This window comes from Octopus bimaculoides, chromosome 1 (genome assembly GCF_046866305.1).
Source record: "Octopus bimaculoides isolate indiv1 chromosome 1, ASM4686630v1, whole genome shotgun sequence".
NCBI lineage: Eukaryota > Metazoa > Mollusca > Cephalopoda > Octopoda > Octopodidae > Octopus > Octopus bimaculoides.
In genome coordinates, this window is record NC_142928.1 from 146,969,887 (window position 1) to 146,986,381 (window position 16,495).

Here is a 16,495-nt window from a genome sequence, read left to right on the forward strand (position 1 = left end):
AAATGTGTAATGCTGGTAACATAGTGCACTGCTTAATGTGAATGGAAAGGAAACTGTTGGAACCGGTTGCCGTGTTAAATTGAAGTGAGCATAATAAAGTTTTCACACTTGGCGACTGTGAGGACAAGATGGCCAGGCGTGTGAGTAGAGGAAAAGAGTTTTATAGGATGTTTAATGCCCGGGTTGATATGCTGAGAAATTACTGTTTATCACCTCTTGTCCACTGAAGATATCCATATCTGCCGAAATACAAACACAAGAAAGCTAAATCGGATTTAATAGCATATAGTTAGAGGAACATAAATGCATGTAGAGAGTATACATGACTGCACTTATGTAAAACTTCCCTGCAGATATGCAGTAAAACATTTTAGTGCTTTGGTGCATGAAACGTGCATGTTTCTTGTCTCATATATAGAGAGACACAGGCAGACAGACAGACAGACAGACAGACAGACAGACAGACAGACAGACAGACAGACAGACAGAGAAAGACAGACAGACAGACAGACAGACAGAGAAATTCATATGTATGCACGCACACACATATATTATATATACATATATATGTGGTAATAGGAACGTACACGTTTATGCATTTTTATGAGATATATATATATATATATATATATATATATATATATGTTGTTGTACTTGGGGATGGTCATATTGCCAGTTTAGCCAATAATATATATATATATATATATATATATATATATATATATATATATATATATATATATATATATATATATATATATACATTCATAGAAGCGCACATATATGTGAGTGAGAGAAAGATTGAGAGAGAGAAAGACGCAGACAATATTAAATATGATATAATAGTAATGTTATATGTTTTTTTCCTTTCTTATAGAAGATTAGCGAAATCGACATTGGTATTAATTCCATTGTTTGGCATCCATTATATAGTATTTGGTGGAATACCTGATAGATTGGATGCAAAGACTGAGCTGGTTAAACTATACTTCGATATGTTTTTCAATTCTTTACAGGTGAGTAATCTCCATATAATATTATTTCATTGGTGACAGTTAGTCTGAAATATCGTATGTTATAATCATATGGTGTTATAATCTGATAATTTCATATTTTATGGTTACAAAGACTCAGTTTAATACAACACATGCAAAATACTTGTTCTAATAAATATTCACTTGCATATTATATTTGATATACATTAAATTAACATGATTACGCGTTGTATTTAACTGTGTCTAAGCTTCCTATTCACTTCCCAGTGAACATCGAGAGTTGAAACTGTCTTTGAGTGTAACTTGACACTGAACATTATAAACCATTCTGATATATTTTGCGATTTGGTGAAAGACTGTTTTCTCTTTTCTGCAATTGTTATTATTTAGTTCTTTATGTTTTCATATTTTTTAATATCGCATTACGTAAATAATAGTTACATATTAAAAGTAATTATTTTATTTTTACTTGTCTCAGTCATTATACTGAGGCCATGCTGGGGTACTGCCTTCAAGAATCTTAGAGAATTATATTGACCCCAAGTCTTAGTCAGGAACCCATTTCATCGATCTTTATTTATTGGGTGACTAAATTAGGTCTAATTAAAGTATTGCCTCCATTAGATATTTAAACCAATTTACACCAGTATGTACGAACGAAAACCAGTACACACATACATACAAACACACACGTGTGTGTGTATGTGTCTGTATGTGTGTATGTATGTATGCATGTATGTACCACTAATAACTCGATTTGGCGCAATGACATTAGATTTGGATGTATTTGAATTGGAGGATGAAGAGGAATAAATAGAATGACAAAAGCAAATTAAGGAACAAATCAATGGAACAATTCAATATATGTGTCCGATGTTAGCAAACTGGGGGGAATTAATGTCAGAGATTTTAATTTACCTTAGTTTACTAATTTGGACACATGTAAATCTCTTCAACATTTTCCTTAATCTTTTACTCTTTTGCTTGTTTCAGTCCTTGGATTACGACCATCTTGGAGCACCACATTGAGGGCTTTTAATTATAACTTCAGTATTTAAGATAGACATGCAAACATGCAAACATGCAAACAGACATATATATGCATGCATATATATATATATATATATATATATATATATATATATATATATATATATATATATATATATATATATATATATATATATATATGTATATTCAAGGAAAGGTTTAACAGTTATACGAGTGTGTATGTGGGCGTGCGTATGTTGACAATGTCTTCAAAGTCACTCTCTTTCTAACATGTATTACGTACTCTACTACGAAATAGTGTGAGACTTCATTTTCATGTTCATTTGTTCTATACATAACTTCACATTAAAACAAACATTAATACACAAACACACGCACACTTTACATACATGTATACATACATACATACATACGTACATACATATATATATATATATATATATATATATATATATATATATATATATATATATATATATATATATATATATATATATATGTATGTATATATATATATATATATATGCAGAGTGGGTGGAGTAGGAGGAAGATTTGAACGACTATTGCGTAGAATATTTATATAAATTTCAGTGGCCTTATTTTTTTCCTTGCATTAAGTTCTTTATTCACACGTCTTAGTCAGCTTGGATACATGTGTGTGTGTGTGTGTGTGTGTGTGTGTGTGTGTGTGTGTGTGTGTGTGTGTGTGTGTGTGTGTGTGTGTGTGTGTACGCTAATTTTATGTTGAACGAATGAGAGGAGAGTAATAAACACATTGAAAACACACCCCCATCACCAACACGCCAGAGATCCAGAACAAATTAATAACATACCCTTCCACTTGAAATTACAGGGAAGACAAATATCACATCACAAAAAAACAACATAAACAACCAAAGTATAGGTCAGAAAAACATATCCAATCAATAAACATGAGTGAAAAGCAAATCCATGAGCAAATACAAGGACTAGACCACACGACGCCGATACTGATTTGTAATAGTTCTCACCTGAAGATCGCAGTGACAAGAAACCCTAGTCACGAGATAAATTCAGATTCAACTAAGAAAAAACAGATATGTATGTATGTGAGTTTGGGTGGGTGTATGCAAGTGCGTGTATATTATAAATGTGTGTGTGTGTGTGTGTGGAGAAACCTGATTGAATGATGACAAACTACGTATCTTGGTTAATTTTAAACCTGGCGGAATCCATCCTTCTCTAGATCTGTCCTTAATCACTTTCCACCTGAGAGAGAGAGAGAGAGAGAGAGAGAGAGAGAGAGAGAGAGAGAGAGAGAGAGAGAGAGAGAGGAGAGAGAGAGAAGAATCGTCCCAAGTATATGCACTTTATTTATAGACTCTGAAAGCATGAAGAGAAAAGTTGATTTTGGCGAGATTTGAGCTGAGAGTGTAGAAAGACAAGTCGAAACGAATACTATGACCCATTGTACCTCACAGGCTGACGCCTCATACCCTCTCACAATACACATAGATAGATATATATATATATATATAGAGAGAGAGAGAGAGAGAGATAGAGAGATAGAGAGATAGAGAGATAGATAGATAGATAGATAGATAGATAGATAGATAGATAGATAGATAGATAGATGGATGGAAAGCGTATAGCTCTCTGGCATGGCCTCTGTATACAGTCCATGTTTCACTGTTTCAGTTCCAGTTCTATCAGTAGTGCAGGACTTGCGATGCTTACACTGATGTCATATATAACGTTGGCCTTTGCAATCACGACAGCCATCTCACCAACAGGGGATCGCAAACATATTATCTGCTCTTTTTTCCTATCATTCCATCTATTTATTGTATACAGTCTCCACAAAGACACACCTGATTCACCCGAATCTCCCGCTTCCGTTTCTCTAGCGCAATCATATGAATACTCATTAACTACATTTATTTGCCTATGCTGCTACTCCTTATCACTTTTACCAATATTCTTCTTCCGTCTGCAAATTCCATTCTTATACGCGTATTTCCTACAGACTTAGAATTATTGATGCTCAAGCTGATCGTTCTCCACTTCCTAATTAATGTTAAAATGAACTGAAGAACGCTGAGTGGAAGTGACGTCTCAATTATCGTCAAGCAATTCCTTGCTTCTTTTTTATATGTGTATACATTATATATATATATATATACACTCACACAAACACGTATAAGTGTTTATACATATATATTTACATATCAGCATGTGTATATATGTATGTATGTATGTATGTATATATATATATATATATATATATATATATATATATATATATATATATATATATATATATATGAATAAAGATAAAAAAATATAAAAAAGGGTTTTGTATGATCGTGTATAGAGGAATATATTATTTAAAAGAGTTCCAACTCTGTTTTTTATGTTTTATTTATATTCTTATAAAATTAATGTGGGATATAGAATATAGAATATATAATATAAATAGTAAAATGAAATGAAATATTGAATGTCTTGTTGAATATATGAAATACTGAGTATTAAATATAGACTATAAATTAATTTTATAAGAATATAAATAAAACATAAAAAACAGAGTCGGGACTCTTTTAAATAATATATATATATATATATATATATTACTTGTTTCAGTCATTAGTCTGCAGCCATATTGGAACACCGCTTTGAAGTATTTAGTCGAAGAGATCGATCCCAATACTTACAATTACCTTTTTTAGCCTGGTACTTATTTTATCGGTCACTTTAACCGAACCGCTTGGTTACGGACACGTCAGCAAACAACCACCAGTCATCAAGAGATGGTAGGGGGCAAGCACAATCACAAAGACACACACACACACATTTGTATATACGACGTCAGTTTTCCTTTCAGTTTTTATCTTCCAAATAACTCACAAGTCTTTAGTCGACCCGAGTATATAGTAGATGACACTTGCCCAAGGTGCCATACTGTAAGACCTAACCTGGAACCATGTGGTTGAAAAGCAAATTCCTTACCATACAACCATGCCTGCGTTGTATGTATAGATATACATAAATCCACATTTATATGTTTGTATATACATGCGTCAATATGTGTATTTAAAGATATGCGCGCGTGTACTGTGAGAGAGTGAGTGAGAGAGTGAGTGAGTGAGTGAGAGAGTGAGTGAAAGAGAGAGTAAGTGAGTGAGAGAGAGAGAGAGTTAAGTTTGTTAAGAAAATCGTTTATTTTAACTTGAATTCACATCAATTTTCAAATTGCTAGGTATTAAACATTATTAATGTCCACTTATTTCGAATAACATCTCAATTCCATCCAATAATGATTCCGTGTCATAAATTATATCATATTATTGTGACCTGGCATACACTGAATTAGATTATATATCGCGGCATTGTAATGTATAGCTAAGTTAATATCAATACATCATACATATATATTTTATATGCGTGTATGTGTATGTATGTATGTCATTGTTCAGTTTTTTTTTCCAAGATTTCTTGCCAATAGAGAAAGAGCCGGTTTCTAACCTAGGTTCAATGTTCCTTCATTGGAATTTCAACATCAACAACAGGGTATTTTTGCATGTATGTCTGTCTCTCTGTATGTATGTATGTATGTATGTATGTATGTATGTATGTATGTATGTGCGCAGATTTGTATAATTTGTTTTGTTTATATTCTCAAGCATATAGTTGCATATCTAAACATGCTCATATGTATGTATGTATTATGTATGCATGTATGTATGTATGTATGTATGTATGTATGCATGCATGCATGCATGCATGTATTATGTATGTATGCATGTATGTATGTATCTATGTTTGTATGTATGTATGTATTAGCAGTACTCGACGTTATTCGAGTGTTAAATATGTAGAAGCAATAGTATTTTTCAATGAGGTTTAGTGGTAAAAGTAACACTGGATGCGAGGTCCTTAACTCTTGCAGTGATGGATACAGTATGTCTTTTTGTCACGCTGTCTTGGTAGCTATACCAAGTTACTGAGGAATGGATGACGAACTGGCACACAAAATAATAGCAGAGTGGCACCTCATCTTGTAAGAGTACTCAAGACTGCAGCATCTTCCATTGAATCATTCCAGCCTCCAGCCTCCAACAGGTATCTCCTCTACAGAGCTTCGCGGAATGTTGCATAAAGAAAGTTTTGAGATTTTAGAATGAAGTTTAACGTGAATGCTGCGGAGATGTCTGATATTTAATTAGGCTATTAAAATCCTTCATTTAAAATTCATATCTAAAATAAAAGCGGAAAAGCCGAAATTTCGCATGTAGTTCATAATTTAAATGTCCTTTACGGCTGTTCCAATGGCATATGCATCGTTATTTTATATAATTACCGAAATAGACTTCCTAATTAATACGTGTTGCGCTTCATACACTCCATTGGTTCATAGCCAGCAATTGTAGCTAATAGGTAAAATAAATAGTACAAGTATGTTAGAAATAATCTGTCTTGTAATTATATTAAGAGTAATATTAAGTAAAGTTATCTCTCAATCACATGATACGAGATACTGCAAAAATAGTCCTGAGCAAATTATATGTTATCCATTTCTTTGGGAGTGAAGAAATTTATGTAGAGGACAATGAAATTATGAACTATATGTGAAATTTGTTTTTCTGCTGTTATTCTAAATATCGTACTCTCAGCGATCGTTTTAGCTAATTCTATATATAATAAATGTTCCACAAGGATTTACTGGATTGTAACAGCGTATTGAGATTGAGCTCTTAATTACTGTAGATATATTTCCATCTTTATACATCAATTCTACACATAGATTTAAATATGTCTTCAGAAGTTAATATGGGATTTCAAATGCCACAGTTGATGAAAAATTATTTGTCTTTATCTTTTACTTATCTCAGTCATTTAACTGCGGCCATGACGAGGCAATGACTTGAAATTTTAGTCGAATGTATCGACCCCAGTACTTATTCTGTCTATCTATTTGCCAAACTGCTATGTTAAGGGGACGTAAACATACCAACACCGGTTGTCAAGCAGTGGTAGGAGCACAAGCACAGACACAAAGATACACACACATTGATACATATATACATATTTACGACGGACTTCTTTCAGTTTCCGTCTACCAAATCCACTCACAAAGATTTGGTCGGCTCGGGGCTATAGTAGAAGACACTTGTTCAAGGTGCCACGCGGTGGGACTGAATCAGGAATCATTTGAATTATTTGGTTGAGAAGTAAGCGTCTCACCATACAGCCACGCCTGCGCCTACATTATTTATTCAAAATGAAAAATTTTCGTTGTTTTGGATTTAAACTTGTATAGATTCACGTATATAGAAATCATGCTTACCTATATCGATCTAACAGTATTTGTAACAAAATCGAAAAATAGTTACATTTTTTACACAATATATTTTGACATGATATTTAAAAATGCTAGACGGCGAGCTAGCAGAATCGTTAGGCGAAATGCTTAGCGGAGTTTCGTCTGCCGTTACGTCTGCCGTTACGTCTGCCGTTACGTCGACCTTCTCTTCTATCCTTTCGGGGTCGATTAAATAAGTATCAATTACGCACTGGGGTCGATGTAATCGACTTAATCTCTTTGTCTGTCCTTGATTGTCCCCTCTGTGTTTAGGAATTCAGGAATACTAACTATTTTTTCTTTTCTTCGTTTAAAAAATCTGATCTTCGAAACCCTAGTACGCAGTTTCAAATACCAAGGAAGATAGAAATAATTCATTCTTTCATTATTTCAGGTGTTATGCCCTATGTATGAGACAGTTTCCTTTAATAAATTTGAAATATACTCAAACAATATAAAAATTAATAGCCCGATTTAGCAACCCATAAAATGTTTGAGGTATATACAAATATGAATTAAAATCAATGAAAGAATAAATTATATTTTATTTTCCATCGTACTTGAAACCATGCATACAAGATTCTTTTTAATGAGGAATTTTAATAGATTCAACATTCCAGCGTTCGGTCTATGTATGTTTGATTTATATGAGGCGCGGGATAAAGTATATGTGAGTGATTGACCGAAAGAGGGGTTAAAGATAGATGGTTAAAGAAGTGATAAGCTGACAGCGTTTCTATACTCTTGCTTAATGACTACATCATTATAACTTTTAGTCTTTCTCTCCCCTTTTCTATTCTCTCTTTCTCTCTCTCTTTCTCTCTCACTCTCTCTCTCTCTCTCTTCTCTCTCTCTCTCTCTCTCTCTCTCTCTCTCTCTCTCTCTCTCTCTCTCTCTCTCTCTCTTTCTCTCTTATTTTGAACCATCTCTGTTTTACCCCTTGTGAAACCGTGAGACTGGAATTGCTTTGTTTTTTTGCATTATTTGCGTTGCTTTCTGGCAAACTTTGGTAAAGATTCGTTGAAAAATGGTGATGTTCGTTTAAGATAAAATCGATGATCATGTACATACATGCATACATACATTATATATATGTGTGTGTGTGTGTGTGTGTGTGTGTGTGTGTGTGTGTGTGTGTGTGTGTGTGTGTGTGTGTGTGTGTGTGTGTGTGTGTGTATGTGCGTGTGTGTATGTGTGTGTAATGTTTTATATATATATATATATATATATATATATATGTAGTAACTTTGATAACTTTGATAGCTTTCGGCCAGAACTTAATAGCACCATCTAGTGAAGTCTCTTAGTCATATATGGGGCACCATGGCAAAGAGTTATTATTGTTGGAGACATATCCAGGTGTAGGAGGTCGGTCCGAGATTTTTTGAAGAAATTTGTCCAGTGAACATTTGAATTTTATGGGATCCGTTTCCGTTTTGACGTATTTTGATACGGTATTAAAGAGAGCTGAACCGGTTGAGGTAAAGTAATTGTTTTAAATTTAGTTAAAAGCATTAGTAAGAGAATTTCTAGCCTCTCATTCCGATATAAACATATTTAATAATGTTGCCCCAATATTTAATAAATCTCTTAAAGATAGTGGTTTTAGTAAGGAAATAACCTATACACCTGTTATTAGTCCAGAAATAATGAAAAGAAAGCATAGGAATAGGAACATTATCTAGTTCACACCGCCTTACTCCCCTAAAGTGACCTTTAATATAGGTAAATATTTCTTATCACTTATAGATAGGCATTTTCCAATTAATCATAAGTATAGGAAGCTCTTTAATAGGAATAACCTAAAAATTAGTTTTAGTTCAACCACTAACTTTAAAAATATAATTGCATACAACACACAAAAAGAACATGAAGCCGGCTGTTCCTGCAGTGATAAAAATTTTTGCCCGCTAAATGGAGCTTGCATTACCGAGACCATCATTTATGAAGCCACTGTAGACTGTACCACTACTAAGGACACAGTTTCTCCAAAGAAATATGTGGGTCTCACAGAGGGTAATTTTAAGGCCAGGTTCAAAAATCACACCTTAAGCTTCAGGCACTGGGATAAAAGAAAAACAACCAAATTATCTCGTTATATATGGTCCTTAAAAGAACAAGGTGTCAGATATAAGATTCACTGGAAGATCTTGGCCAAGTGTAAACTTTACATCAACGGCAGTGGAAGGTGCGGTCTTTGTGATATGGAAAGATGGCTCATCCGGAAAAGTTCTTTAGACCCCGCTATATGTCTAAATTCAAGAATTGAACTTTTGGGGTCATGTCCGCATATGGCAAAACATTTGTTACGTTTTTGGGCTCCCCAAGATCACAGATAGAACCTGCTTTTTATATTTTTATATTATGTCCACGTACAAGCCTTTCCTATGCCTTAACATTTCTTATATATTTTGTTATACATATTTTATTGCTTTATATATATTTTCTGTATATTCTTTTCCCTCTTTTATAATTGTGTGACTATATACGCGTATAGTATTTGTATGTATCAGTCTATGCCAAATGTGTATGTATGTGCATGTGTACATGTGTAAGTATGCATGTATATAGACGAGTGTAAGACTATCCGTTCTACTAGTTTCCTTTCTTCATACATATATGTATGTATATACGTTTGTATATCTGCAGGTGTAGATGTGTTTGACAGACAGGAGGGTGCATTTATATATATATATATATATATATATATATATATATATATATATATATATATATATATATATATGCACCCCTATACATACATAACTCATATGCATATAAGTTTTGCTGCGAATGTGAATGTGTTTACGATTTATGTTTTTTGCGTATGTGTTTTTATTTGTATAAAGTTTATATATCTACGCGAGGATATTTATTTGTATAAAGTCTATATATCTACGTATGTGTGTGTGTATATTTGTACATATATATGGATATTCAGGGTTTTGTATACCCGCGTATGTACTTGGCTGTGCGTATAGAGATGTGTACATGAACGCAGTGATGTGTGTGCATGGGCACATATACGTGTGTATGTGCGTGTATACATGTATATATGTGTGTATGCTTACATGTGTATAGATATAGATATATGCATATATATGTGTGTATATATATATATATGTACACGTGTGTATGTGAGTATGTATATAAATTTATATATATACAGCCCCGACATCCGAAGCTCTGAGTTTTATTATATGTATTATAATAAATGCTATATGTATATAGCATTTATGTATAGTTACATGTGTGTGTGTGTGTGAGTGTGTGTGTGTGTGTGTGTGTGTGTGTGTGTGTGTGTGTGTGTGTGTAATGTTATATATATATATATATATATATATATATACATTTGTTTATATATACATATATATATATATATATATATATATATATATATATATATATATATATATATATATATATATATATATATACATTTGTTTATATATACTATAGAAAGAAGTATAAGATGGAGTAAGAAATAGCTTACTGAAAGAAGGGACAATTATCGTAATAATAATGATAATTATCCTAATAATAATAATATGAATGTGCTACAAAAGATGAAGCAGCTCGTATAAACAGGTAATCTGTATATAGAACGGTGGAAAACTGAACGCTAAAAAAATGCGAAATGATGAAAACAATAGCGAGAGATATTAGAAAATAAGTGGTAAGATTAAAATGTAAATAAAAATGAATCAAATATAAAGAATCAAAGATAAATAAGGAATCAAATAATGGAGACTAAGAAAATAAGAAGAATAAACAGCTCTATAGCGTGAAAATGTGGAGTAAATAGTGCTCTCGGAAGAGATGAGATAGACAGACAATTACAAGAATGTGGTAAATGCTAAAAGTTGTTAAGAAGTTAACAGTGTGTTATAGGTTTTACCAGATGAGAAAATGGAGTAATGTGTGGCTGGAGTTTAGCAAGATAGTAACGTAATTTATGACAGACAGAATAAAACGTGAGGTAGAACAGAAAGAAGAGAAGAATAAGAGGAGAGAAGAATAAGAAGAGAGAAGAATAAGAGGAGAGAAGAAGGAAAGGGGGAGGAGAAAAACTAGAGCTCATTACAGGTGAGGAGAATGGTTGAGGAGGCCGAAAAGATGTCTATCTCGACCTGCAAATACATAAACTGGCACTCCGTCGGTTACGAAGACAAGGGTTCCTGCTCGTGAAATTAATGTGCAAGTGACTGAGCACTCCACAAACATGTGTACCCTTAACGTAGTTCTCAAGGAGATTCAACGTGACTCAGAGTGTGGCAAGGCTGGCTCTTGTGAATTACAGATACAACTCATTTTTTGCCAGTTGAATAGACTATAGCACACAACGCGTCGCCGGGAATTGAACCACATAAACTTCATAAAATACCTGAAATAAGTAAAAGTAGGACCATACTACCAAGTCATACTTGCTTGCGAGTGTCGGCCGTGTTACTTTTTTCTTTCTTCTTTTTTATATTAATTGAAATTTCAATAAAATACCTATAATATCGACAATAAATCTCTTCACTCATGTTTCAAAGTTAAAATTTCCCTACCGACCGATACTTTATATTATAGGATTCAGGCACAAACATTCAAAAATGTCTATTTATATTCAACTTTATTGAGAATGCAGAAGAATTTGTAGAATGATATTCTCTATAAACAGATAATTATGTTTGAGAATATCGAATATCAAAGCCATCGTAAGTGGGTATAAAAATAGATATGATAAATTGATACTTTAATATTCCAGTGTTTTTTGTTTCTTTCTTTTTCAGGGTTTTTTTGTGGCGCTGCTTTTCTGTTTTTTGAATAGTGAGGTAAGCTTTACACATTCTTTTATCCTTTGTTAGCCTCATCTCCTTATCTCTTACTAAATATGAACATATATACGTATTTGTATCTACATACATAAAAACACACACACCACCACATACACACACACCACCACATACACACACTCACACACATATATATATGTTTATGTATATATACATATACATACAAAAATATACATATATATTTATATATATGTATATATATTTATATATATATATATTTATATATATATTTATATATCTATTTATATATATATATATATATATATATATATATATATATATATATATATATATATATATATATATATATACATATATATATATATATATATATATATATATATATATATATATATATATATATATATATATATATATATATATATATATATATATATATATATATACAGACGTGCAGGAAGTAAATAGACACCTTTAATTTTCAAAATCTTTTATTTGATATTAAATGGTTGAAGGAGAGGTTTTCTTCTAGCTGCTCGTCCATAGTGGAAGCGCAATGGCCCAGTGGTTAGGGAAACGGACTCGCGGTCGTAGGATCGCGGTTTCGATTCCTAGACCGGGCGATGTCAGTGTTTATTGAGCGAAAACACCTAAAGTTCCACGAGGCTCCGACAGGGGATAGTGGTGAACCCTGCTGTGCACGTCTCTATTTTGCATTGGTGAGTAGGTTTTTTAGGGATTTGGGTTGTCTTTTGCTTTTTATTATTTTATGGGTTGCGAGTACTTTTTTTAGACGTGGGTCTTGATTCAGCAGTGGGATGTTCTTGTATATAATTGTGTAAGCTTCTGCATTTCTTGGATTGTGTGTTGAGAGATATAGGAGACTATTTAATGTGCCGTGAGTGTGTTTCGCTTTTCGCAAGTCTTGGGTAGCAATTGTCTTAGCCCTTTCTATTCCATTGTTAACTAATGATGCTGGGTAATGTCTTTCGAGAAGAATTCGCTTTAGTTCTTGGACTCTTTTATTTCGTGTTCTATAATTTGAGACAATTGTACAGATTTAAAATAGCAAACATTCCCTAGCTACACACAAGAGAGAAAACATGTCAAAAAGACAGGTCAGTTCCTCTCCAATCTTTTGTAAATTCTCAAATATATCACCTTCTGGGTATATATACACTACCAAACATTTTTGTTGTATACTCTCTTTTAAACTGTTTTAAACATTTTCTTATTATTATCAAAGTGTATATATATATATGTATTTTTATATATGTATTTTAATACTTTTGTGACAACCAGCACGTAACACAACAAAGCTTATACAAAGCTTTACATTTTACTTTTGACAATCTTTTTCTAAAAAAGTGAAACCGGTCAAGTGAATAAACATCTTTAAAACTGCATTTTCAAACCTTCTTTCGTATATATTTATATATATATGTGTGTGTGTGTGTATATACATAGTCATATACATATATATATATATATATACATATATATATATATATATATATATATATATATATATATATATATATATATTTAGATATATATTCATATATATATTTAGATATATATTTATATATTCATATATATATTTATATATGTGTATATTTATATATATGAATACATATATAAATATATATATTTAAATATATATTTATATATATATACCACACACACACACACACACACACACATATATATATATATATATATATATATATATATATATATATATTTATATATATATTTATTATATATATATATATATATATATATATATATATATATATATATATATATATATATATATATATATATATATACGACAGGCTTCTTTCAGTTTCCGTCTGCCAAATCCACTCACCCGAGGCTATAGTAGAAGACACTTGCCCAAGGTGCCACGCAGTGAGACTGAACCCAGAACCATGTGGCTGGTATGTAAGCTACTTACCACACACCCACTCCGTGCCTATATATATATTTATATATAAATCGATATATTTATATATATATTTATATATTTATATATATATTGATATATTTATATATATTTATACATATATTTATATATATATATATATTTATATATATATATTTATATATTTATATATATATTTATATGTATATATTTATATTTATTCACATATTTATATATTTATATTTATATATATATATATATATATATATATATATATATATATATATATATGGGAAGGGTGACTTCCCTTTGCAAATACCGACAGGGCACAGATGTGTGTCAATAGCCAGCTGGAGGAGATGTTCTCCTGGGGCTAAAAGCAACAGTAACATTCACTCTTAGGGTTTAGCCGCATTTAAGTGGCAAGTATACTTCACATTATTAGATTAGTATTTTGGATATAACTTTCTATGTATACTCCAGAAAATAAGGTTGTCCTGAAATTGAAGTTGTGGTCCTATTGGTAAAATCCCAAATTTGTAATAATATATATATATATATATATATATATATATATATATATATATATATATATATATATATATATATAAATGTATGTATATTTATACATATAGTTATATATTGTCATCGGCCACGTCAGCGATGTTGATTTTGATTTCACTTGCCTCAATAGGTCTTTGTAAGCAAAGTTTATTGTCCAATGAATGAAGGGTACTCATAAGTGGGCTGGTTATACACCACTGGTTTGTCGGGTCTTCTCAAGCACACCATATCTCCAAAGGTCCCGGTCACTAGTCATTGCCTCGGTGGGGCCCAATGTTCGAAGGTTGTGCTTCAGCACCTCATCCCAGTTCTTCCTGGGTCTACCTCTTCCACAGGTTCCCTCAACTGTTAGGGTGTGACACTTTCACACAGCTGTCCTCATCTATTCGCAACACATGACCATACCAGCGCAGTCGTCTCTCTTGCACACCACACCTGATACTTCTAAGTCCAACTTTTCTCTCAGGGCGCTTACACTCTGTCGTGTATGCACACTGACACACATCTAGCGGAGCATACTGGCTTCATTCCTTGCAAGCTTACGCATGTCCTCAGCAGTCACGGCCCATATTTCACTGCCATGTAGCATGGCTGTTCGTACACACGTGTCATACAGTCTGCCTTTTACTCTGAGCGATAGGCCCTTTGTCACCAACAGAGGTAAGAGTTCTCTGAACTTTGCCCAGGCTATTCTTATTCTCACAGCTACACTTTCAGAGCATCCACCCCCGCTACTGACTTGGTCACCTAGGTAACAGAAGCTAGCAACTACTTCTAGTTTTTCTCCCTGGAATGTGACAGAAGCTGTTCTCTGCACATTTTCAGTGTTTATTGCTCCTGAGTATTTGCCACATACAAAAACTATCTTCCAAGTTAGCCTTCCTTTGATATTGCTGCACCTCTTTTGTGTCCATAGCTTACACTGGGTACATCTTATGGAGTTTTTACCTACGCCTTTTCTACAGATCAAGCAGGGGTCATCTACCTGAAGGGATTTGTGGTTTGTCTGCCTTCCTACTTATTAGGACTTTGGTTTTAGCTAGGTTGACTCTAAGGCCCTTCGATTCTAATCCTTGCTTCCACTCCTGAAACTTTTCCTCTATTTCTGGTAGTGACTCAGCAACTAGAGCAAGGTCATCAGCATAGAGGAGCTCCCAGGGGCATCCTGTCTTGAATTCTTCTGTTATTGCCTGAAAGACTATGTTGAATAAGAGGGGGCTGAGCACTGATCCTTGATGGACCCCTACCCCTACCCGGAATTCTTCACTGTACTCGTTGCCAACCCTCATCTTACTGACAGCATCTCTGTACATGGCTTGCACAGCTCTCACTAACCATTTATCTATCTCTAGTTTCCTCATTGACCACCAGATAAGGGATCGGAGTACCCTGTCAAAGGCTTTCTCCATGTCAACGAAAGCCAGGTACAGAGGTTTATCTTTGGCTAGGTATTTCTCCTGCATCTGTCTTACCAGAAATATAGCATCAGTAGTGCTTTCCCCTGGAACGAACCCAAACTGCATCTCATCTAGACTGACTCTCTCCCTAATTAGTTAGGCTATGACCATCTCCGTAAACTTCATTACCTGATCCAACAACTTGATACCTCTGTAATTATTTGTATATAAAGCGTCACCTTTACCTTTGTAGCAGTTGACTATGGTGTTGCTACACCAGTCATTGTGTGACTCCTTCGTGTATCACCTGGTTGACTATACGGGTGACTAGGCTATAGCCGACACCACCAGATATTTTGAGCATCTCTGCGGTGATTCCTGATGAGTCGGGGGGTTAACCTGTCTTCATACCCTTAATTGCTTTATCTACCAAGGTACTGTCAATTCGGATAGCTGGT

General features: G+C 33.2%; 1 protein-coding gene across 15 annotated transcripts in view; it reads left to right on the forward strand.

Moving 5' to 3' along the window:
• LOC106868068 (parathyroid hormone 2 receptor) overlaps positions 1–16,495 on the forward strand; it is a 729,233-nt gene that overhangs the window by 680,507 nt on the left and 32,231 nt on the right. For 12 of the 15 annotated variants that reach the window (XM_089359396.1, XM_089359371.1, XM_089359332.1 and 9 more), the window contains 2 exons: positions 878–1,016; positions 12,126–12,167. In XM_089359396.1, the coding sequence (XP_089215522.1) occupies positions 878–1,016; positions 12,126–12,167 (181 nt within the window). The remainder of the gene's footprint in view (positions 1–877; positions 1,017–12,125; positions 12,168–16,495) is intronic. The other 3 variants (XM_089359350.1, XM_089359353.1, XM_089359348.1) reach the window with 1 other exon arrangement.